At 38.1% G+C, this 26,041-nt stretch overlaps 1 protein-coding gene across 1 annotated transcript; it reads left to right on the plus strand.

Annotated features, from left to right (window-relative positions):
• The first annotated feature begins 10,716 nt into the window (after positions 1-10,716).
• Positions 10,717-21,882, plus strand: LOC118556422 (olfactomedin-like protein 3B). The gene is made up of 3 exons (XM_036137730.1): positions 10,717-10,980; positions 14,606-14,909; positions 20,296-21,882. Exons 1-3 carry the CDS (start codon positions 10,870-10,872, stop codon positions 21,111-21,113), a joined length of 1,233 nt encoding a protein of 410 aa, XP_035993623.1. The 5' UTR covers positions 10,717-10,869; the 3' UTR covers positions 21,114-21,882.
• Positions 21,883-26,041: the final 4,159 nt, after the last annotated feature.

The raw sequence follows: 26,041 nt of genomic DNA on the forward strand, positions 1-26,041 counted from the left end.
TTAAACGGCTGCAGAGTTAGCAATATATTAGTGCTTAGTGGAAACTGTGAATTCAGAAAATTAGACTTTACTTATCATAGTACTATCACTACACGCAGGTGCATCTCAGTGGATCAGAGTATAATTTAAAGTTTCATTTATTTCAGTAATTGTGCTCAAATTGCAAACCCATAATATATAAACTGAAGGTAGAGGGACACACTTCAGGTGTTTAATGCTGATGACTTTTAAAGATTAAAGCTTACAGCAATTCAGAACCCAAATTTCAGTGTTTCGGTAAGAGAATGTGATTATAATAAGACCAATATAAAAATGGGATTTTTACTACAGAGATGCTATTTTGGCCTACAGAGTCACAGTGAAGACAGTTAACTTGAAAATTGTCAAGCAAACTGTCCTGAAAACCCTTCAAAAGGAGATTAGGTTACAAAACATTGTTGCTAGTGAAGCAACAGAATTAAGCAAAACTAATAGAATCAAAACCTTGAAATATATCATTGTGTGTGTAACTTTTGATGATTTAACGATTTGTTGAGATGCCCATGCAGCCTACATAAAAACAACAGAAATCTATGTTTAAATTGTTTTAAAATTTTGTGTCAGCTTTTGTTTTTAATAGGATAGACTTTATTTTATTTTTTTAACAAACCTTGTTTATGCTGACTGTTTTCTGCAAGATTCCTGGATCTTGTGTAAAACTTAATAGATGCACATATAGCATGCATGCTGCAATATAAAAGAAAGTATGCACTCAACGTTACTTCCAGTTGCTCAACAAATGTTGCTCTGCTTACAAGTTACCTTAAATGTTTAGATATTACTTTTTAACAAGTACATTGTCTCACGTGTTTGCACGATAGTTTTTGAAAATCAACATATTTAGAGCAGTATTAGCTAAGAATCTGACACTCCTTTGATGGTTGCCCATTGATTATTAGGAGAGAGAGAGAGAAGGAACCCGAGACATCGTTGACTGTTCTTTTAAGTTTGTTACAGGCTGCGTTAAAAAGCTTGGCCTCAGTGGCCAATATCCAGCTCATAAAGGTTTGAAGCCATGCTGTGCAGCGGTGTCGCTAATAAGACCTTGACTATTACCTGGACTGACAGGCAGAGAATGGGAGGAGAAGGACTGGCTCCACACTGCTCAGTCAGCCAGAAAGGCCCCAAACGGCAGGGCTAACGCAGGTCAAGTGATTTGGCGCCTTGGGTGTATTAAAGCTCTTTACAAGGGACTAAGGGATTTACATGGCCTCACCCTCTCGGTCTGGACTTTTATACGATCTGGCACAGAGCTGGAAGCTTTTTCGGACCATCTTAATCAATAAGAAAGGGTAATAAAGAACATTGGCTTTACGGGTGTTTAGCTTTGCGTTTGGCTGCAGAGGTTTTTACGGCTGGCTCCTGATGCCTGGTGTGAAGTCAAGCACAGAGATGCGAGGTAACTTAAGATCTTCTGCTGCATGTCACTCCCACACATTGACACAAATCCATACGCAGGTCCACACCTGTTTACATGTTTAATCACATAATAGCTGAGGATTAGGAGCAGTAACCTCATTAAAAAAAAAGAATAGCTTATAAACATTATATGAGCATCAAGCTGTTTTATTTAAGCATTAAATCAGTTGTGGTCAGAAGTTTGCCTGAACTCATCATGGGCATTTAAAGCCTTTTTGAAAGGGTTATTAACGATTATAGATTCTGTTAAAGAATTGACCTGGCTGCGGTCACCCCAGGTTCTTTGCCTGAATAATGTGCCGTTTCTATCGTAGACTTCTGTAGCAATAAAAAGACTCTTGAAATAGAAACTATATTTTTACATATTTAATCGAAAAGGCAGAGGGATGTTTACAGCTTCAGTACTGGACTTTTATACGGGCAGATTTCCGGACGCTGATCAGTTCGGACTATTGTAACTCTAGGGTATTCAGCTTTATCACTGCTTTGCATGGTTTGGAAAATGGCCAAAACTGTCTCCCTCAGATATAAAGAAATTGGTTAGGAACCGGCAATTTGCTGGAACGAGACAAAGATTGGGCGTTTTTGCCACAATGAGTCAGAGCATGTTTGGGTGAGTCAGTGTGCAGGTTTGTCTCATCGTACCAACTGACCAGCATAGTGGTGGCCGTATCACAATGTGGCGTTGTTTCTCTGTGAGCGAATGGACTAATGGATAAAGGATTACCCCCAAAATTTCCAATCTCATCTGGTATCAATTAATTCTAATAAGGAATGTTGATACAGGACAAATAAAAACTAAATTAGGTTGCATTAAAATCAAGAAACTTTAAAATCACCCATTAAGCATGAAATTATTATGAAAATGTAAGGCAAGCCTCCTTTCTGCCAGACAAATGTACTAACAACTGATCCATTGCAGCAGTCCAACTTTGAACTTGGTATAAACACATATTATTCCGTTTCCATAACCATAAATGTAAATATTATATTCTGAGAATGTGCTTGCATCACTAAAAAAGGTAAATGTATTTGTGACATAATTATATGACTTTGGTTTTTAATTATTGTTTGAAGTAAACCAATCGGGCTTTTATTAGGGGTTTGACCACCTCTGATTTAACCCTGCCAGGGTTAACTGTTTTAATAACTATAACGCTTAAAAACACAGAGATGTATTTTCACATTCACTTTTTATTTCAGTACTCACCAAGTTTTAAAACTCAAATATATGTTTTATCTATATTGAGATATTACAATGAAAAAAAAGTTATATAATGCAGTCGTTGAAGAGTTTCTCAGTAGAACATACTTGTTTAATAAATCAAGCAACAACACAGGAATCTCATCTTTTAGGATGCCTGTCTACGACTTTGTGAAAAATAATTCAAAATGCAGTCTTCTTTTTACCTAAACCAGTTCTTATTCCACAAATAACCTGGGAGCATCATGGAACCCATGATGCTCACATTTGTGCACACTTAAGATCTTAATTTGAATTCTGAATCTGTTTAGACTTTTCACCATAAGTCAAATGCTGCCATCTTGTGGCCAGGTTTGAAAAGGTCCCACATGTAACAAAAGGTTTTTAAAAGCCTGCTGCAGGATGTCTGTTCCTTTGCGCAAGTAAATTCAATCAACAAGGCCCTCCCTGCACAAAAGGAACAGATGCATCCTCCTGTAATTCATTTAGCTCGACTCTGAAAAGGTTATGAGAGCACAGTTTGCCAATACTTGGAACCTAATGAATCCTAAACGACAGGACCACAAAAACGCAATTATGCATGTGATTAAGACTGAGTCCAATACTCATTGTGGAGCTTACAAACAAATACAGAAAAATAAAGACATAAAAAATGAATTGAAGTAAACCCTGACAATAATTTAAGAACACACCTGGAGCATAAAATAAAACATGGCCAGGTTTTACAGACTGTTAATGCCTTTGGTTGCCTGCTGCAGACAAGGCAGCATGTTCCAGATTAGATCAAACTCCAGGTTGCCCATTTCGATTCTAAATGCGGCGGTTCTGCACTTTGTTACCATGACGACACTGGCAGTCTGGTCTGGTGTCTGGCGGCGTAAAAATAGACAGAGAGAGTTGTGGTTCAGTTAAGGACTCGCGTGGATGATACTGGGCAACATACAATTAAAAAAAAAAAAAAAAACCCTGATTAGAAGAGGCATCACGCTGTATCTGGCACAGCCCCCTAATCAAACTCTGGTGATGAAGCAATGAGCTGTTGTTTGGAGCCTGGGGTGCGCTTAGCTTAATTGCTCACAACTTGATGTAGGCTACTGTTGTGCCGCAACGGGGCAAAGAGGCTCAGGTGGCCAAAGGTCATGTTTGGAGACCCCCCTCACGGCTGTATAAGAACCAAAATCTGAAAAGAACTAGACTACAAACAGGTGGAAAAACACATAAAAGGGTTGCTGTGTGAAAGATGTGGTCCACAACCACAAAATACAGTTATTATATGTATAAAACAATCAAGTACACCTTCTTTAAATTATAGGGTTTGGATATTTTGTGTGTATCTAGGAGCTTTTGGTGTCAGGGCAGCATTAATAAATCATGAAATGCAGGAATCTGTGATGTGGGTTTGAACACTGAAGGTCAGTTTTCAATGATTTTTTTTGTTTAACCTGGAGAGGACCAGAGGCCTCATGTGCAAAGAGTGCATAAGAACAAACGTATGTGTTTTTTTCTATATATATCAATAATATAAATGTCCGTGGAAATGTGCAGAGCTCCATGGCAACCTCGTGGCTGGCACATACACATTTCTACAGGTATGAATCCATTGGCAGGACCTAAAGATGTATGCAGGCAAACTGTTAATGATATTACAAGACTTACCGTACACACCAGAGGCAGATAAACAGTTAATGTTTATACCTGTATGCAATTAAACATAACCTGGAAAGCCAGATTGATAATGTGTAGTACTCTACGGCCTCATCTGAAGTAATGTCCCTTACTGGCGCTAAAGAGCCATAAGGAATCCCACAATCCTTTGCGTCACATGACATGTCGGCACAGCCCACCTCACGGAAATGACCGAAAATGGCTGGAGAGAAGAGAACGTACTTTGTAGTTCATTATTGGAAGGCTGTAGGCCCTGATTTGACTCCCATCATCCATCTGCGTTATCGTCACGTAATGACATCAGAGTTAAAGGCTGTCCAAAATCGGCACAGCGGTTCGAAGCTCCTTTCCAACCCACGGTAGAGATCTTACTGTTGACCCCATGAAAGGCTGATTGGCTGAAGCGACATCTAGTGCCCGCCTACCAAAGGTTGGTTTAAGCCAATCACGGTATCAAATGAAAATGTAAGCAGCAGGCGTCCTGAGAAACCACAAGTTAAGCTAGTCAAGGCACCTTGCTGTTCAAAAAAGAAATTATGGATTATAACCAAACAGATGTGACAGCAGCAGCTACATGTGCGTCCTCCTGCGCTGCCATTTTTACGTTGATTTGGCTGTGGGTTCAACAGCTCTTGCTTTCGTCACAGCGGTATGTCCCGCCTTAAACCATAACACTGCAATGTGATTGGCCCGAACCGTTTTTGGTTCGATCACAAATGGTTGAAGCGGGAGCGGTACAAGATGGATGTTGTTGTGTTTGTGTACCAGAATTCAGCTTGCAGGCAAGGTTAAATAAAAAAAAAACTTTTAATAACACTCAACTAAGCTTCTAGAAATAAATGAAAAAAAAAAAAATTAAGGAAAACTAAAAATACATTAAATCCATTAAAGATCAGGGACAATTTGTTCTTAATGTTTCGTTAATTAGCCCTCAGTGAATGCTTTTTTAATGCAGTAACATGACCAAGAAATGTTTGTGGACTCACAATATGGCTAATGGCGATGACCAACAAAGAAGATTTTAGTTTTTAGCACTAGCTTGAGTAATGTTAGCATGTTTTAGCATTTTTTAAGGCTATGCGGACAGGGTTAGGGTTAGTCCTTGTCAGTAATTGTTCTCAGGGTTGGGCTCCATCCTAGATAGGGACAGTTCCAGCTTACCCTGAGCCGTGAAATGCTGCAGTGTGGGATGTTGTTACATGATTTTCAGGGGTAACAGCACCAATACAGGATGATTAGGTTTATTTTTAACACTAAAACACTAAAAGATGAGATTTAAGGATATACCAGGTTTGAGTAGGACATCTATGCAAGTCTTTGTATATGACGCTCTAGGTCAGTTCGACTGTCAGCTGTTGAATCTTGCATAATTAAACAAAACATCAAACTGTAGGAAATGTCCAATCAGAAATGATTTCTAACCATAAACGTTCATGTTTTGTTTTTTGTTTTTTTAAAACAACCCATTCTAGGTTGAGCCCAGACTGCTGTAACAACAGAACAAAACAGATATGACCTGATGAGACCTGTTGTTGGCTTTCTCTGATTTAATTAGAGGGGAAAATGTTACCTTGTCTTTACAAGTGAGTTGATGACTGTCCAAATTTGCCTGCTATCAGATTCCAAAACACCAAGGGAGAACTTTGGGCAGTGCTGTGTCGCAAGTGGCCTTCTGAAACGCTACACCTGGAAGTTACAGGTCTAGTGCCCCTAGTGGCTAAAAGTTACACGGCGCTGCGTTAAGTTGGGCTTCTTAAATATGTGTCTTTTCATAATTCATTACTAAAACTTTAGACTGAGACATGATCTCAATTGAATTTTATTTAAATCTATTTATTGAATTTAATACTTACAGCGAAGAACTCCAGTACCCAGCCTGTAGTCACTTCTTGAGTAATCAAGCCCTCAGAAGCACTGATGCTCCCGAAGCGATAATACATGCATTTCACTCACGTCCAGGAAAAGCAATCTCTTTCCAAGTAGCAACGCAGCACTCCTGACTAATTCTGGCTGTGAGACTTAGAACAAAGTCGCATAATCAGGACCAACAAGGCAGATCAGCCGTGGGAAACCAGCGAGGCCAGAAATATCTGATTCTGGTTTAATGAAGCAAATGATCCTTTGAAGATCTTCTTCCTTTCCCAACTTTGATATAACCATTGTTTTAGTAAAAGCTACAGAGTTTTTTTTGTTTTTTTTTCCAGTGGCACAGTTTGTGTTTTCACACCTCAGTTCACACTTAAAAATGCCCCCTCTGCACAGATATTTTATAACCACCTTTTCTGGTTTCCTTCTGTAATTATAATGGAAAACATATTTTGCATTAATCTTGTCATTTGGTGTTTTATTTTTTTATTTTCCCACACCGATAAAACCTAAATAACCCCCTCAGATTCCTAAAAGTTAAGACATCCACTTAAACATTATTGATTAAATAAATGATCTGTGAGCGGTTACATTTTGCAGACCTGCATGATTAATGAGAATGGTTGCAAGTTTTTTTTAATTACAGGGGAGAGATTTATCAAAGAGTGATCATCCTTTTAAAATTAAAATATCTCAGGCAAAAATATTTCTTGCTCATTAGACTTGAAATAACTCGGAAACATTGGCCTGTAAAAGCAAAGAAAGTCCAGGGGGAGTTTTAGCCTCCCAAGCAGTGTGTTATTAATAGAGAGGACTCCAAGAGCAAGCTGTAAAACCATCCTTATTATGAAAGAAAAAAAGTGTAACTTTTTAGCACCTAAACACCTGTCATATTGACTAAAGTTCACATTCACTGGAAGGACACTGAACAATAAGATTGGGCAATGCACAGCAACAAGGACAAAACCTTCATCAAGAATACCATTAAAAAAAAGTTGGCAGTTTTCTAATAAAAGTGGTCCTGGAAAAAAAACAAGTGGAAAGCCCAATGAAAACACAAGATGTACTGTTTTATTTTACTAAACACACGTCAATAGTTCAAACACAATCGCTTAAAATTTAAATCATATTGAAACAACAATCATTAGCTAGTGATGCATTATGATCTGGGACTTGCATCTGTAGCAACTAGACAGAATTGCTTGTTGTTGCTGATGATTTTTTTGTCTGCTGGACCATTTCTTTACTGATTTGGCTGTTTAGTTTGGATCATTATCTAACTAAAAGACCCAACAAAGGCCCGTTTTCCGTTTTCTGGCATTAATTTGGGATTTTGCAGAATTTGTGATGCTGTTGTCAAAGGGTTTTAGAAAAGAAACAGGGCAAGATAAAGCAAGGATCAATTCTATGCAAACATTTCCTTATTCATAAAGATCAATGCTCTTTGTCTTCACAGTGATGTAAATAGCTAACACCTCGTGTGTCATGTCATGTTGATACCCCAGGTAAACAGAAGGTCAAGTTTTCATTGGAGTCCCTACACTGTCTAAGATTTTAACTCAACTTTGAAAAGTTGGGACCGAATCAAAAAAAATTTCTATACAAGGTATCAGTAATTTTGCCCCAAATTACAGATTTGTCTCCTAATGCATACATTTATTCAACTTCAATTTTCCAGTTTGTGATAATGTTTGGTTCTTATTGTTTTGAACCATCTTGCCATATTCTTTTCTCTATATTTTAGTTCATCCTCAATATCATTTTAGTCTTTTCCCCCTTGGGTTGTTATTTCTTTGTATCTAGTCCAGCTTCCATTATGTCAATTGTTCATTGTCCCACAGCCTGTCCATTTTTGGTCTCCTCCACCACTGTTTCCAATCCCCTGAATTACTCACCTGCATTCAATGTCATTCTCCACTCCCACCTCAGTATGTAAGCTCACTGGTTTTCATTGTTCCATCCAAAAACGTAAAAAAATAAAACAACTTAAATCCAGTTTTTTTTTTTTTTTTTTACCTTTTAGGATTGATCATGACCTGGATGACAGAATCTTCACCAACATGGTTTTCATTGTTCTTTACTAGTTCTTCTCGTTACTCTGCCTGTGCTCCTTGACCTGTTCTCCTCATGTAAATTGTGTACATCTTCTGTTTAAATTATTCCTGTTCTATTAAAAATGTTATCCTGTCTGAATTTTGTTACCAGTCTCAACATATAATACATGACAAAGACCTTTTCACATGTTTTCCTCAGTGCATAAAACGAAGCTGCAATGATGCTGTACATAATCAACGGGAGCTTTTTTGGGAACAGTGTTCTGGGTTGCTTTCCGGTTTCATGCTGTTGATGCTAAATTCAGCATCTAACATCTGCAGCCTCACTGGAGTTGAATATTCATCAAGCCAGCTAGAAACACAACCTGGTTTCCCTTAGCCTTGCCAACTCAAAGCTTGACATATTGGTAATTTTTGTGCTTCCCATAAAGTACTTACATTAGTGGAGTACATTATTCTTGAAATGTTCCAGGGAGTACCATTACGAATGTCCAAATAAAAATTTGACTGTATTATGTATTCCGTTACATTTAATTTACATTGAATAGGTGCATGAATGAAAGATGTTTTTAAAAAGCTTTTCCTTTTAATTTTTTTCTGGCTCGTTAAATGTTAAAATAGTAAATGGATTGTACTTGTATAGCGCTTTAACTTGTCTGACGACCCCAAGGCGCTTTACACTACAGTCAGTCATTCACCCATTCACACAGATCCACACCCTGATGGTGGTGAACTATGTTAGTAGCCACAGCTGCCCTGGTTCAGGCTGACAGAGGCGAGGCTGCCAAACATCGGCGCCACCGGGCCCCCTGACCACCACCAGCAGGCATTTTGGGGGGAGTGTCTTGCCCAAGGACACAACGACTGAGACGGTCGGAGCGGGCGATTGAACCTGCCAATTGCAGAACGAACTCCCTAACTCATGTGGCACTGTTGCCCCAAAAACCTATGGTGCTTACATTTATTTCCAAACCAAATAAATCTTATGAAAAAGGTTAAAACAAGAAAGTGAGCATAAGGTTGTAAAAGACACTGGCAATTTATCCAGTTACAAGGAGGATTTGTTTGGGGAAATAACAAGCCAACACACTACCCCAGAATTTAAAAGCTCTCTTAGCACAGCTGCTAATTTACAGGCAGTTTTTGTCATTGCGTATGACCAAAACTATGATTAGAAAATCTGTAAATTTCTCCTACTTTATTCATTTAACATTGTACCCACAAACAACAATTGCAGTCACCATGATGGTCTGGCTGTTGAGTCTCCATCCATCAGGCTTGGCATGGTTCCTCCCCATGTAGCCTACCTTCAAATCATACCTTATTGTCCTAGTGTTTGGTTCCAGACAGGTCGCTTTTGGCGCAATCTCACCTGTTGACTTTCACAAGCTTTAGCATCATTTCACCTTTGCTGAAAATAAGAATGGTCGGTCTGTTTTTTAGTTGTTGCTAGCTAGCGGCCACACATATTTAATAGTTTTTGCTTAAAAGGTATTTTTTATATGTCATAAAACACTCTCCCAATTCCAGATGACAAATCTTCATGCATTTACAGTAGTGTCTTTCTGTTTTACAGAAATGTTTCTCCAAAGGCAATTTCAGTTAACCTTGCCTGCAAGCTGAATTCTCACAATATTTGTGCATTCACAAATACACAAGAATCCATCTTGAACTGGCTAAGACCAACCTTTGGTAGGCGGGCACTAGGTGTCACTTCACCCAATCAACTTAGATGGGAGCAGGACCAAATGGATCATGTGCAGAAGGGAAAGTGCTGCATATTATCAATCTGGCTTGCCACGTTACATATTAGTGATAAAAGGTGTATTTTATAATTACTTATCTGCTTTGAAAAAGAAAAGATTCTGTAGTTTTTATGTGTCATACTTTAGGCATTTTCAGGATTTCTGCCAGTAAATTATAATGATTCTTGTCATTTAATTTTCTTCTATCTTGCTTAAACTTAATCTTTAGTCTTGGCTATGTAAATAGCAAGGAGAGGTAATTGATTGCATCGGAATAACAGCGTCCGTTGTTGTCAGGGTTCATCCAGCGTTTTGTTGTACCATGAAGTGACTTCTCAACTGTGTTTGTCACACATTGATGAATAAGATGTCAGTTTAAATTAACATACCAGTATGGGGGAAAAAATTGAAAAAACTTTACTTATATGGGGTGTAATGTAAATTGTATCAATAATATGTGACATTCAATATAAATTAAGTGAATGAATGTGCCATATACTGTATATTCTCTGTGTGCTCAAGTCAACTTATCAACCTGAAACATTACCAGCGGCACACGAAGCAAGCCCATCTGCAGAAAGTGAGTCCACGTTTGTAACAAAGAGCAGGGTAAGAGGCACAAAGCTCCTCCCTGAGAGTTTGTGAAAACATTCCAGCAAAGTCAGAGCGGTCAAAGAATCGGAAACCCTCCGAGTGGCCTTCTCCTCTCTCTATCAGTCTCACCTTCTTTGCACAATCCGTCTATTATGGCACACTGTGTTTAGACATTGTGCGACCGGTACGGACGGTTTTGCAGCGGAACAAAGAGGGAACCCTGAGGAGTCCACTCCAATCTGTGAAGACAAAGAAACTCAGATGTCCCGTTGATCAGTTCACAATGAAGCTGCTGTTCGTCCTCCTCCTTTCCTGCGCCTGGACTTTAATTGGAGCCCAGAATTACTACCAGTCACTGATGGATTATCTGGAGAACAGATTGTTGGCCATTGAGGTAAGAAACAAGACCCGTTTTTAAATGACTTTTGACAAATGACTCTCTTTAAGTGGCGGCACAGATTTCTCTGTAGTCATTAAAAAATTAGAGACACCAGTTGATAACCTTCTCTTCTTCCTTTTTTTTTTTTTTTTAAATTTAATGTCCTAACTCATGCAAACTAATTAATGCAATCTCTACCAGGCTCATCAACTTTTCAGGTTCCTCGGGGGGAATAGCGGTTCGTGCATGCAAAGCTCTCCTGCTCGTGCAACAAGCAGCTTCTGTCCAGCAGTATTACAACAGCTTCCACGTCTGAGACAATGACAGATTATAAATGAATACAATCTCGGCCTTTTGCTGGTGTTGCATCAAACACGGCGCTGGTCTAATGGAGTCTGCTCTGTCAAGTTAAAATTAAGCTGTGCAGCGACCAACTGCCTCAGGGTGAGGATCCGATTGCTAAGAGTTTAAAAGTGTGGTTTTGCAGCAGCGTGTCAGAAATAAGAGCAAGCTCAGTTTATGGGAAGGAAGACTTGGCGTATGCTGAGTGTGATATGAAACACAAGAGGATTACATGTCAGCCTCTCTCACAACCCATCCGCTCTTGTACTTCGAGAGAGCCTCTGGGGGGCACCAGTCAAGTGTTGTGGGGTTTATACGGCCAGCCAGCATCTAAAGTATGAATATCAGAGTATGGCTGTCCGTAGTCTAAATTTAAACACATTCTAAAAAACCTGAAATTTAAAAAGTGGCATTTTAACTTTTTGACTCAAAGTTGACTGGGCCATATAGTACTCAGCAAACCCTGGACTTCTTCCCATTTTTCAAATACAATCTGCAATGTATTTCATTGTGATTTCATGTCAATGACCAACAAAACGTTGTGAAAAAAAAACGTTTTGTTTCAGATAATCTCTACCAGCTTTGAGCATTTGGAGCATGTGATTTTTTTTAGTCATCCTTCTTTGCAAAACAGCTCCAACTTAGTCAGATTGGGGAATCTGTGAAGGTCATTTGATTTATGTATAAACTTTGATCTAAACTGTTCTTTTAAAGCTCTGGCAACATGTTTTTGTTTGGTTTTCTGCTATGAGGCTAACTTTCCACTTGCTGTCAAGTGCAGCATCCAACAGAGTTTCCTTCCACATTGCCCTGTATTTATCTCCATCTATCTTCCAATCAGTAGACTGGCTTTCCTGTCCTTTCTGAGGAAAGGTATTCCCACAGCAGGAAGTTACTGCCACCATGATCTCCTATGACAGGGATCTTAAGTTCCGGTCCTCGAGCTCTGGTGTCCTGCAGCTTTTAGATGTGTCCCTGGTCTAAGACATCTGGGTCAAATAATCAGGTCATTAGCAGGACTCTGGGGAACCTGACTGCATACTGAGGAGTTAATTCAGCCATTTGATTCACGTGTTGTGAACCAAGGACCAAATAAAAGCTGCAGGATACCAGACCTCCAGGACCAGAACTGAAGACCCCTGTCCTATGGAAACGGTGTGTTTATGGTGATGTACCGTGCTGATGTATTGTACGTAATTCAAAAAGGTTAACCTTGTCATGTGACCTGAGCTCCTTCCACATGCGTCCTCTCAGCGTTTTGTACTAAAATGCAGATGAGATTTCTTGGGTTTAATTCAAGAACTTGTTCTTCCTGCTGTTTTTCCATGATGGTCATTGTTGGAGAGCTCTTAGCTAACAGCTGTCCTGTCAAAAGACTCTTTTATGTGGACATATGGAGATAGTTGCAGTGAACATCTTGGATGCTTCGCCAATTGAAGCCTTAATGACCTGGACTTTTAGTTTAGGGAGATAGGCATGTCTTGTTAGGTTTATGGCTGTGCCATACTCTTTCCATTTAGGAATGATGGGCTGAACAGAGCTCTGCTAAATGTCTGGAACTTAGTATTTTGTTTTCTTTTAACCTAAATCTGCTTTGAACTGCTTCCCAAAAGTATCCCCGACTTGTCAGCTTTGTCCCCGGTCTTTGTGATGCTGTTTGTTCACTCGAGTTCTAACAAATAGGTGTAGTCATGTTGAGATTAAATTACACACAGTTAGACCCAATTTACTAACAAGGTTACTAACTGTGTGACCATTTTTATGCACAGACTTGTGCTAGTCTATTTAATAAAATCACAATAAATACATTAAGGTTTAAGGCTGAAAAATGGGGAGAAGTACACATATGAACACTTTTTCTAGTACCTCATATCTTGAGCGTAAAGCAAACTGCACATGCGTTTATGTAGGAATAGAGGTTTGCATATGCTGCTTCTCTTTTACAAATAGCTCTTCAGATTAACAATTACATGGTTCCTTTTTTATTTTTAGAAATTGTGTGGTCGTAATGCAAAAACAAATGATCTGTTTACTACAGCTAAACCTGCCAGTGGTTTTTCGACGCTTTCTGCTATAATAATGCTGCCTCAACTTCTACTTCGATATGAAGATGACTATTGATCAGCAAGCTTTAAATGTGCTTTCACTTCCATTCAAGCACAGGCCCACAGCCAGCAAACGTGGGAAATGAAACCTGAGGAAAAGCGGGGGGGAAAAATGATAGAGTATGCATTTATTACATCTTCCTCTGAATTACTTACTTGTCACTCTCATTGTGTGAGTCTCTGTGTGAAGAGACACGGCGCTGTGTTGCATTTGAGACGGTGCTGTTTTAATAGATTGAAACAGGAACTCCCAACCCTGGAACTGGTGCCAAGGTCTTTGAGGGGAATGCGGAGGTTTCTAAGACACTTGGGGGAGAATTTTCAAAGCAACGCGATCTGCTTGATTTTTCATTTATTTTTTGCATGTCTGCATGCGCTCTCTGATTTATTTCTGCACCGGATTCAAACCGCATACTCTATAAAATACAGGTAGAGGGAAATGCATCAGTCAAGTTCAGCAGATGTAAACATTTAAACCTGGAAAATGTAACATCTGACTGTGCCAGGGTGGAATCACACTGGGGGTGGTGTTGCAATAGCAGTAAGTGATGCAAATGTTTTTGTAGCGCCACGGCAGATTGTAAAATACATTATAATGATTAACCCCCAGAACTGATCTACTAGAACATTAGAAAATTGACAGAAGCTAAAATATATCACTCGGTAATAAGGGTCAGTAAATTAAACTACAAAGGAGCAAGTCTTTGTTGTACATGTTTGGCATTGCAGATATTTGTAGCCAGTGTTGAATACCACTAACAGCAATATATATATATATATATATATATATATATATATATATATATATATATATATATATATATATATATATATATATATATATATATAGATAGATATATATATATATAGAGAGAGAGAGAGAGAGATCCCTGACTGTATTATAGGATTGAGAAAAGATAAAACATTTTATTTTCATTATGGTTACATCTACAGTAAACGTGATATACTGTGAAAGCAAACTGGTGCACTGTGAGGTAATGCCCCAACACTAGATGTGGATGAATAAATGTCTAAATTTGATGACAAGCAGCTTTGCTTCTGTTATGAATGGGAATCAAAGTGTTGCACTGTCATTTTGGCATACTTGGACATAAAAGCTGTTTGGAAAAACGGAGGAACCTTCCCCTGCAGTGCAATCTAACATTTATGTCTGCTCTCCTCCTCCCTCCCAGGACCGCATGCAGATGTGCCATGAACAAGCTCATCAATACCGCACAGAGATGCTGGACTTTAAAAAGCTAACTTCAGAGGCCATGACAGGGCTAAGAAATGACCATAGCGTGATGTTCAAAGACCTGGAAGGAGCTTCTGCTCGAGCCGACCTGGTGGAGAGAGAAATGGACTACGTGGAGACCCAGAATTCTCCACGGGCCTGTGCAAACAAGGCTGACAAAGTGTTGGAGCAGGAGGCCTGGGGTCTGCAGGAGAGAGATGTGTTGGAGGGAGACTGGGAGGAGCTGCAGTCCAAAGTCTCCGGTGAGCTTTAAGAAGTATGCTCATGCTTCAGCCAAACAACCTCTGCAGATATTCAATCTTTCAAATTTATTCACGACAAGGAGCCGAGAAGACTCAAAACACATAAGACATAAAGGAGTTTTGGTCTGTATTACACACATTACACATCCCAGCAGGCAACACATCAAACATTTTACAGGGTTGTTGTCTTGGAAAACTTATGCCTGTGGAAAATGGGGAGACAAACACAGCACTATAGCAAGTGCTTCTGAGTCTCCGTGCAGTCATGTCTTCCAGCCAAAGTGTGGTCTTATGCAAGTCATTTATTTCTGCACAGCTACTCCCCTGTATTTATCATCATAATCCTCACATCCAAAGATGTGCTGCTGCAAACAGCTCTTAGACACAGCTGCTAGAATAAGGTTTTCACTCGGGTTGTGCAAAGACTTAAAGCTTGTTTAAATCATGATGCAGAAGGTTGAAAGAAGGGATGTAAATTTCTAGGAATATATACGCAAAAGCATTTATACCCTCTGAACCTTTCCACATTTTCTCTTGTAGAAACTGCATTAACTTTTACTGGGAATTTATGATAGACCAAAACAAGGCAGTGCACATACTCTATGTGAAGTGAAAGGAACATGATAAATGATTTTCAATTTTCTTTGCAAGTGAAATCCTAAAAAGTGTGGCATGCATTTGTATTCAGAAGCCCCAAATCAATTCGTTTTAGAACCACCTTTTTCTGCATTTATGACTCTAATTTCAGCTTTGCATCGCCAGAGGAACAATCTTGCCCCATTTTCTTTCTATAATAGCTCAAGTTCAGCCAGATTGAAGAGTAAACAGTGGTTCTCAAGTCTTGTCAAAGATTCAGAATTGGATTGAGGTGTGGTTTTCACTGGGTCATTCTAATACATGAACATGCTTTGATCAAAGCATTTCTAGTGCTGCTTCGGCTATTCCTTTGGAGGTCATTTCTCTGATAGAAGGTGACCTTCACTCTAGTCTTTTGCAGCATATAATAGTTTTTTTTTACTACCAGGATTGTCTGGTAAGATAAGATAAGATAAGATAAGATAAGATAAGATAAGATAGGCTTTATTGATCTCTTAATGGAGAAATTCACTTGCCACATCGGTTCATACAAGAAGGTGCAGAGTAGGAAAGGTGCATTCAGTTATATACAGTGAATCTTCATATATACAATCGATCAAAAAGGATACAAAAAAATACAAAAAGAAATAGGACTGGGCATATGATGTCTTATTTACATACATAGTGATCTATATGTATACAAACATATATACATCCTTATATATATATACCTATACGCCTACATACATACGTACCTACATGTATATATGTGCATATACATTTGTGTATACATTTGTACATACTTACATGTGTACTGACATATGTTCGGGTGGTGATAGCAGCAGAAGTCACTACATCAGGATTTATTGCACAGGTTGTGGCCCAGTGTATTAATTAGATTATTGCACATTAGTCATTGCACATTAGTTATTACTATTGTGGTTACAGTTATAGTGCAGATCCATCCATCTTCACATCAACTGACCAGCTTTCATGTCCTTGCTGAAGATAAGCTACACCACTACATAATGGTGCCAGCACTATGCTTTTTCTCTAGAGTTGCGCAGCTCAAGGTGGCTGCATGTTGGAGTAGCTCTGTTGTTCTTGTTTCGCATATCTTTCTAAGGAACTTCAATCCTCCTTACGGTATATAAAAAGTTGCTTTTTTTAAATATCATATCTCAACTGGTGTTAGATGCTTTGATGCTTGAAGGACTTTTTTTGGGTTTTTCTTTCATTTTTCCAAAGGATTGTTATGATTCATAACCAGTTGGTTTTGTACCACCGGGAGCAGCTGATTAACATCTCGAAAGCTGAAATGAAAGATGAGCTGAAAAAGGAAGCAGGAGCAATAAGAAGAGGGAGAAAGATCAAATTTAAGCCATCTCTTCCATCAATTATTATGGGCAATGTGAGATCTTTGGGGTTGCCTTGTTAAGGCTTGAAGTTGGAATAACTACAAGCCTTAACAAGGAATATCAGGAATGCGGTATTATGTTTTTCACTGAAACATGGCCGCAGGATCATATCCCCAACTCCAGCATCTCTCTGCCAGGCTTTCTGACCATACAACAGATTTTAAAGAAGCGTAAAAGAAAGTTGGGATTGCCGGACTGATGAACAACGATCATCCGGACATGAACAACTGTATTTATAGTGAAATTAAATAACACACAGGTCAACTCCTTATGTTAACAAGGTGATTTCTTAAGACAGCTGGTTACATGGATTTAATTTAAGGTTAACTGAATAAAGGGTTAAATACATATGCACGCCTGCCCTTTGGGATTAATATGTGCAAGAAAAAATATATTTTTTTAATTAAAAATCATGTTTAAGTTTTCTACTCTACTTTATATTGCCCTGTCACACACAATCCGAATGATATACATTAAAGTTTTTGGTTGTAATGAAATGTGGAAAGGTTCAGGCAGTATGAATATTTTTGCAACCTGCTGTATATCATTGAAGATCTATAATTTCTTTTGCCCTTTAATGTGTACCAAATTAATACATTTTTAAATTAATCTATTGTTATTACAAAGCAAATAAAGAAACATAGATTTTTTTTTTTAATACCGCAACCGAGTTAATAGGAAAATCAATAAGCCATAATGAAAGCATCATGCAGTAATATTACCAAGCATCCATTCAGAATCATAAAGCTGGCCTTTCATTTCATGTTTGTTAAAGAATGAAGTCAAAGATTGTCCAGGGCCCAGAAATCCCTCTCTATTACTTCTTATTTGCTGTCAGTGGCTGCAGAAGGACAGAAAACTGCCCTGAGGTCAGCGACGCTGCTCTCCATGCTCATGCTCACAGAAATTAGCTTTGTACATAGAGATCCATTGTGACTGTCTGTGAAGTGATCCGGAACAATCTTTTCTGCATAGCAGAGAGCCAGTTCAGATCTGGAAACTTAATCCTGATGTGGCTCCGGGACAAATGGGCGAGGGTGGGTGACGGTCATTGAGGGTGGGTGGGAGTTTTCTTTTCTTTTCTTGTGATTCAGAGACAGAATTGCAGGAGGATGCTTTCTTTTACAGACAGCATATTTCGGCTGTCTGTGAGCTGCGCTCAAAATTCATTTCATAATGAGTACGCATCTAATTTTTGCCCTGACTTTAAACTTGCCACAGTTTTGAGAACTGAACCCAAGAAATAAGTGGCTGCAGGCTGGAAACCCATATTTCCAGCTAAGGAAATTACACTTCGCTGAAACATGTTTAAGAACCTGATCCTGTCAGACAACTGAAGTTTAAATTCATTCGTTATAATAATCTGCTGGAAATGCTAATTTGCACCCCTGGTTAATATATGTAAAATTCTTAGAATAAATTAATCTTATGTTGAAGTATAAGCTCAGTAACAAAAAAAATCTTTGATTTGACTCTTTATTCAGTGGGTGAAATGTCTAATGGTAAAAATAACAGTTTTAAGAAAACACTAATGTTCACAATTATTGCTACCAACAACATTACCATTAAAATAACTTTAACTGGGACATTTAATTAATTTCTACATTTTTTTTTCAAATTCAAAGATTAAAATGTCTTAGAACATTTGACTTATCTTGTTTTCCTCGTGTATAAATATGATCTTACACAAAGGCTATTTTCTTCTAACACCTGACCCCTAGGCTAGAGGGGCCAGATCAATTATCTTGCCAATTCACACAGAGAGGAGGATGATATGGGAGGTAAAAAAAAAAAAATATATCCAAAGCTCACCGTTAGAGAACCACAGCTGAGAGTCGCATCTCACGATGCCCATAAGAACTAGTAGGTATGATCTACACAGCAACTGGTAATACGGGAGCAAAGCCACAAATAAGCTTTCATTTACAAAAGATGAATAAAAATCACTATAATAAAAGTGTGGAATTTGCTAAACTCTACTGGTACTTTAACTGGAACCATTTACTTGGGTCATGTAAGACTAATACCCCTATTACTATCATCCATCTGCCTTTCACTTTTTTGGCAAAGGAAGACATATTAAATAGTAAAAAGACCGTTCCTGCATCTCCTCGCAATGTTTTTGGCATAGAAGCCTAGACGATTTAATCACTTTTTAATTTAATCATTGATTGCAATAAAGCCCTTACAGTCCTCAAGAGCGGAAATTTGTATCTACGTTTAACAATCTAAGCCAAGGGTCCTGCTCAGCGTCCCAGAGTGACACACCGAGTTTCAAACCAGCAAAATTTAAGGCCTCTTTAAGACACAAACACCCAGCTCCCTAGCCACTAGACCACAACACATATGCATGAACCGACACAACTGAGGTCCAAATAGCTCAGCAGAGACTTTAGTTAATGTCACAATTTGCTGTCAAGACTTTTCACTCAGGATGTAAAACTGACAGCGTCTCATACTGTCTTAACATTTTGGCAAATGAGTTCAGATTGGGAGAAAATCAAAAGCAACACATAGACTTCAGAGACATGAGAGGACTTCACAATCCATTACACCCATTAAAGTCAGTATTTTCAAAACCATGTGGTCGCCAATGTGAGAGAACAATGTTCGGCAAACTGTTGTCAGGATGAGCACCAAAAACTGTGCCTCTAGTAGTGATTGCAAAGCAGTTATTCGTTAACACTCGTCTCTTTCTACCAGCGAAGGCAAGGCAAGGCAAGGCAAATTTATTTATATAGCACAATTCAGTACAGGGACAATGCAAAGTGCTTTACATGATTAAAATATAGCAAATTAAAACAGAATAAAAGCAAGTAGGAATAAAGGTTAAATCCGGTTTCAGAAACTAAAAATCCTACCCGGTTTTTCTTCATCCGGTTCACTTAACCAGGTGATTTTAGTCCCTGTCTCTGCTGTGGTGCTTGAAATGCAAATGGTTGGTACCAATCTCTGGACTGGCTTTTTTATTTTTTTAACCCACCTCTGATTTCTACATCTGTAAAATATCTGCTTAGGTAACTTTTTGTTTTCCCTGCTTGTTCCAAATTATGCAACAATGTCTTTTATAGCAAGTACAGACAATTCAGTTTAGGACTTTTTTTTAATGCCTGATAGCATAGACTGTAATACCTGTTTTATGATAACACCGTATCAGTAAAAACCAGTTGGGGTGATAAGTTCTATCTACGTAATGGTAAAATACCCTGGGCTTTTCAACATTGCAGCCAGCGGCTCCTTTCATTCCATAATCTCATTACATGTTGTCTAGGAAAGATGAAATCGAAGAAGTAAATGCCTGGATGTTAACACGCTCTCTTTGTTTGGAGGTTTCTGTAAAAGCAAATTCCTAATCTTCTTTTTTTTTAATGTTTATTTGTCGTCACCTTTAGACTGCGTGGAAATGATCTCGGGCTTCAGATCCGTGAAGATCCTAAAGAGAATAGGCAGCCCCAAAGGGATGTGGACCAGAGATCCCACGTCCTCCAAGGTTTACATCTTTAACGGTACATCAGGAGACACCGTCTACGAGTTCAAATCCGTTCGGGACTTTTCCAGATCCCCGGGAGCGACGGGGAGCAGGACAATCCACCTCCCCTCTGACTGGACAGGACCAGGAAGTGCTGTTTATAACGGCTACTTGTATTACATAAATCAGGAGACCGACACAGACGTGCAGGTGGTCAAATATGACCTGATGAGTGGTTCGGTGACAGACACCGCCATGCTCCCCATGGAGAGGCATGCTAGTCTCTACACTCTGAATCCTGAGACGGTCGCCGACCTTGCGGTGGATGACGAGGGCTTGTGGCTCCTGTTCATCCCCACTGACAGCGAACCAAACATTAGCCTCGCAAAGATGGACACTGCCACGCTCGATATAGAACAAATCTGGGACACCCGGTGCCCGCGGGACAACGCAGAGGCGGCCTTTGTGGTCTGCGGGACGGTGCATGTGGTTTACAACACCCGCCTGGCCAGCCGATCTCGAGTGCAGTGCGTGTTTGACGTGAATGACGCGATGGTCAGTGAAGAGGCTCCTCTGCTTTATTTCCCCAGGAGGTACGGAGCCCACGCTAGTCTGAAGTACAACCCCGAGGAGAAGCAACTTTACGGCTGGGATGATGGCTACCAGATCATTTACAGACTGACTATAAAGAAGAAACTCTTGGCTTTACAGAAGAGGAAGGCTTTCCTGTTTAAAAAATGAAGGATGGATACAGTGAATTTCTTTAATCTATTCACCATATATTTGCTTAAAAAAGAATATTCTCTGTATGTATTTTGGAAATCTGGTTGCCATGCAATAAAAGCTTTGGTAATGTAAATCCTAAGTTTTCTACAAAACATAGTAAAATTAGGATTTTTATCCTCCCATGTTAAACTTTCACATAGTTATTCTGTTTCTGCTCCGTCACTCTTAATGTTTCAGATATCAAACAAACATTAACATCTGACAAAGAAACCCTCCAAAAATCAGTGTTCAAATTATGATTTAATTTATTGTGTAAAAATGCAACAGCCTCTTAAATTGAATACCTGGTTGTGTCATCCTTAGTACCATTAAGTATTTGTGGTGACTGGGGTTCATCAATTGACTTTTAGTCCAAACTCTGACTAGACCGCTCCAAAACCGTCATTTAGCTGTATTTTCTTAAACCCTTTCAAAGGTGGACTAGCTAGTGTGCTCTGAATCATTGTCCTGCTGCGTAACCCAAGGCTACTTGAGGCTAAACACAAACTGATGAGATCCAAGTATATAATTTTTTCTGCCCCTTCATTATCCTCTGTGATTATTATTCTGTCTGTTGTCAACACAGAAAAACTGGAAGAAGTTGTACCAACTAATGTTACCGCAGTCTTTGGAACTTGCTGCGATGTAAGACAAAAGTATATTGCCATGAAAGAGGACAAAAATACAAGAGTATATGTGTTGGCATAGTGGGTTACTATTTTACTGTGAAATGGGTTGTCAAGCAAATAAATATGATTTCCACTTTCAGCTTATTGTGCCAAATGAAATTGCGTTCGAAGGTTCATCAGTGATTTTTGGACACTAATTTCTTTTTATAAATTGCCACATTACTTGTTTAGAGTTTGAAAGTTAATGTTTAAGATGTGGGATTTCATTATGGACTCTGAATTTGACTTGAGACCTGCTTAGCTTGACTTGGAACTTGACTTGATATTAGAAAGGAAAGAGACTAGCTTATGACTTGCACAATCATGACTTGGTTCCACCTGTGGACTAAACTTGGGGAAAGGCATTTAGACATTAAGTCCCTTCAGGTCTATAAAATAAGGAGGACACTTTTGATTCACCTACACTTTATGTATTGTGTATTGGCAATAAGGGTCTAAAATTCCCATCATTTTGCTGAATCAAGATGCGATAATTAACTTTTTTTTATAAAGTTTCAGTCATTTATAACTTTTATTCATGCAGTTGAGTCCTATTGAGATTTTTTTCCCATGCTTTTCCATATATTAATATGTGTTAGGATCTGATCTGAAATATTTTAATGTGATAAAATGGTACAAATCAAGGAAAATCTGTGAGGGAGCAAATACACTTTCATAGAACTGCTGTCAGTTCAGCATTACTGCAGAAGGAGTGTCTGCATAGGTTCGTGTGAAGTAAGGTTATATAATTGTTGGGTAATTGATGCTATATTTAGGTTGCACTTGTGAACATGTGAGATTATGTGCATTCTTGGACTTTCAAAAAAAATTTTAAATATTTTTTTTCTTTTTTATGCAGAAGATCATATTACATATGCTACAGTACCATATTCATAGAATATTCTATAGTGTTTCTTTTTTCCCCACATAAATCAGCATATCTTGCTATTAGACCGAGACCCAAGGAAGATAACAGTTGTGTAATGAGTTAATAGGGAATGCATTAGACTTTAATCTTTGGTACACTATATTCCCATTTTGTTAAAAGTCCTCACAACAAAGATAGTATAAAAAAATACTTGTTTCATGCAGAAATGTGTGTAGTTAATTCATCCCATTACATAACTGGAACGAAAAAACTGACTTTCGCAAACACCTACAGGTACTTGGATTGAGGTACTTACAGATTCACTTCTATACAGAAAACCCTTAGTTTTATCTTTAGCTGTTACTTCATACATGTCATAATAATTAATACTGTATATTTTTCAGTGATAGTATCAAGGCGTTGGTTATTTGTACCTGTAAAACCTTATTTGCTGGTTTTGCTGTTATTTTTATATCTTTCTTTGCAGGTGTAGACGCAGACTCTGAGGATGTTATATTTCTCTCTCCCTTTTTCCCCCTCTTTCATCTTTTCTCCCTTTTAGCATTTTGTCTCATCTGTTTCTCTCCTTTTTCTCCATCTTTTACATTCCCATTTCAGTGTCAATTGAACATGAAATAGTCCCAGCATGAAATCTAATAAAACTTCTTGCATTTATAAATCAAGTCGAGCACTATGGTGAAAGCAGTAAGGCTCCACTTGTGAAAGTAAAATCTGTCGGTCTCTTTTTGGCATTAAGACAACAATTCTTATTGCCACATTGCCAGACAGGACACAGAAAAAAAGAAAAAAAAAACTGGCTCTTGAACTGCTATTTAATTATGTTTTTCTTATGTTTTGTTGACACGCTATAAGTAAACCTACAATGAAATTCAGTTTATTTGAAGATGATGAGTGTTTGGTCTGTGAGTCCTCCCCTAATTTATCTTGACCATGTTATTCAGCCAGCGTCTGCTAATTAAGCCAGTGGCAGTGTTGTCTGTGTGTCTCACAGAAACATCACAAAAAAACAACATTTTTTGCATAAGTCTTTTAATCAAAGAAAAGGAAATCATGTCACAGAACACATCACGCTCCATGGGAGAAAACACAACAAGCAATTTTTCTGATGCTCATTTCTCGACGATTAGAAACAAAGAAATGAAAATTGGTGGAGAAAATACTGTTTTGTATTTCAGCTTTTCTGTATCACACACACTGGTTCTCTGAGCTTAGCTAGAACCCATTTGTCTTTAGCAACATTTCTGTTAGTACAGATACAAAATGTTTGATAAAAAATCGAAACCTCAGAGCTATTTTAACATTTGGAAAGGATTACAAGATCATATCAACAAACAGTACAATATTAGGCAAAGCTACAAGGTCTTAAAACAGTCCATAAACTGAGGCAATTGATCTAACAGGTTCCACCGTAGATGAAAACACACCACGTTGTCAGAGAGATATGACCATCATAAAATACAATTTCTTTTATAAAACGGAGCAGAAACGACACAGTAAGTCACCCACTTGTTTAGATAGTAGAAATCTAATAATGCCATTAGTCTAAAGAAGAATTCCAACATTCAAATAATTGAATTACAGCAGAGTGTTGATGCTATGAGAGAATACGTCAAGCACGAACAATGCACTGACTCATTCTTGCTCTAAAAAGTGCCAATTAGAGAAATGCCACCGTTCTGTGGATGCTGACCTGTCCGCCCAACAGCTTCCCCCGCTCTGTCATCTTAGTCTTTCAGTTCAACACCGAGGTGCCAAAAGGCTCGCTTTGGGTAAATTTATCTGTTACGGAAATATCTAAAACAGACCTTTCTGGGCTGCTGGATCCATCTGTTTGTCTCTTCATGTCTGCCTTGGATTTTTTCCCATGACATACTCTGTGGCATGAAGTGAAAGCACATCTGTACAAACCGCAAGCTGTGGTTGTTATTAAGCAGCTGTCCTGCCAGGTATCATCTCCAGTTTGCACCTTCTCATGTTGTTCCCTCAATGTGTTAACGAGGAGCTCAGCATCACTTTACTGCTTCTGGAAGCTCAAACTGAAACACAAACTAAAATAGGACGCTACAAGGAAATGGGACCTGAATTACATATTTTAGTAAAATCAAATATATTTTTTCAATCTAACATATATTCATTTTTTTTTATTTTTAAAGCGATGATTGAGAACAAGCACAGCACAGAGAGGTACTGTAAAAAAAAAAAAAAAGAATCCCACAATGCCATGATCATATACAATATAATAAATTTCAGTATTACAACATAAAACAATCATAAATCAACACAAATACAAGATAGATGCCATTTTATCTTACAGCTGTAAAGTTTTTAGAATTCACTGCCTTTTATGTTTGCTTGCTAACAAAAGACTCTTTTGTTAGCAATTACGATAAATTAGATTACACGGTTACTGTAGCTGATGGTTATTGGCAGAATTTAAAAATGAAAGCGCAATACCCTGTCATTACCTGATATGAGTCGCTGCCCGATGTGAGTCACTAATAGGAAAGAATGTGAGCTACTCCTCTTTCTACCCTACATGGATTTAAAAAAAATATGTTGTACTGAAGTGATTAAACAGTAAATGTTGCTGTTCCATGGATTATGCTAGAACCACAACTCAAAAGGTCACAACTCCAAAAAGTTGTTTACTCCTATAAAAGCTGTCATCATTATTATTGCCTATTAGTTATTTGGCAAGATGAACATAATTTTAAAGTTTAAAGTTAAAACAGAATAATTGTGAATGTTTGTCATTAAATATACTTTTTAAATTAAACATATACCTTTTCTAATTAACATATCTATACGGTGTACCTAAAATGCAAACCACATCAACAAATCTCTAAACACAACTACAAATAACAAATTAAAAACCACAACATCTTGAAAAACACATTAACTTGAATCAAATTCAAATAAAACAACACAACAAAATATTGAAATACACAATAGCATAATGAAAACACAACGTATTTAAAAAAAAAAACAGGACAACTGTTTAAAAACATAAAAAAAACATTTCAAACCCACAACATCTTAAAAAACACAATGACATTAACCAATCAGAAGGGGTAGGTACCAGTGGGGTTTCCCACTGAGACTTCGCTGATTGGACAACGGCACCGTTTATCACAATGTTGTTTTTTTTTTTAATATGTTGTGTTTTCTTTATGTTATTGTGTATCTCAATATTTTGTTGTATTTTTTTAATTTGTTTCAAGTTAATGTTTTTTTTTCTTCAAGATGTTTAGGCTTTGGATGTGTTTCTGTGTTTTTTGATTTGTACAAGTGCTTAGTCAATGTCGTTGTGTTTTTTAAGAGGTTGTTGTTTTTAATATGTCGTCGTG

This window comes from Fundulus heteroclitus, chromosome 1 (assembly GCF_011125445.2).
Source record: "Fundulus heteroclitus isolate FHET01 chromosome 1, MU-UCD_Fhet_4.1, whole genome shotgun sequence".
Lineage (NCBI taxonomy): Eukaryota > Metazoa > Chordata > Actinopteri > Cyprinodontiformes > Fundulidae > Fundulus > Fundulus heteroclitus.

What these genes read in the sequence shown, in the direction of transcription:
- LOC118556422 (XM_036137730.1), top strand. Translation starts at nt 10,870, where the DNA reads ATGAAGCTGCTGTTCGTCCTCCTCCTTTCCTGCGCCTGGACTTTAATT. An exon ending in ACAGATTGTTGGCCATTGAG is followed by an intron (nt 10,981 to 14,605) that starts GTAAGAAACAAG and finishes CCTCCCTCCCAG; the next exon opens with GACCGCATGCAGATGTGCCA. An exon ending in GCTGCAGTCCAAAGTCTCCG is followed by an intron (nt 14,910 to 20,295) that starts GTGAGCTTTAAG and finishes CGTCACCTTTAG; the next exon opens with ACTGCGTGGAAATGATCTCG.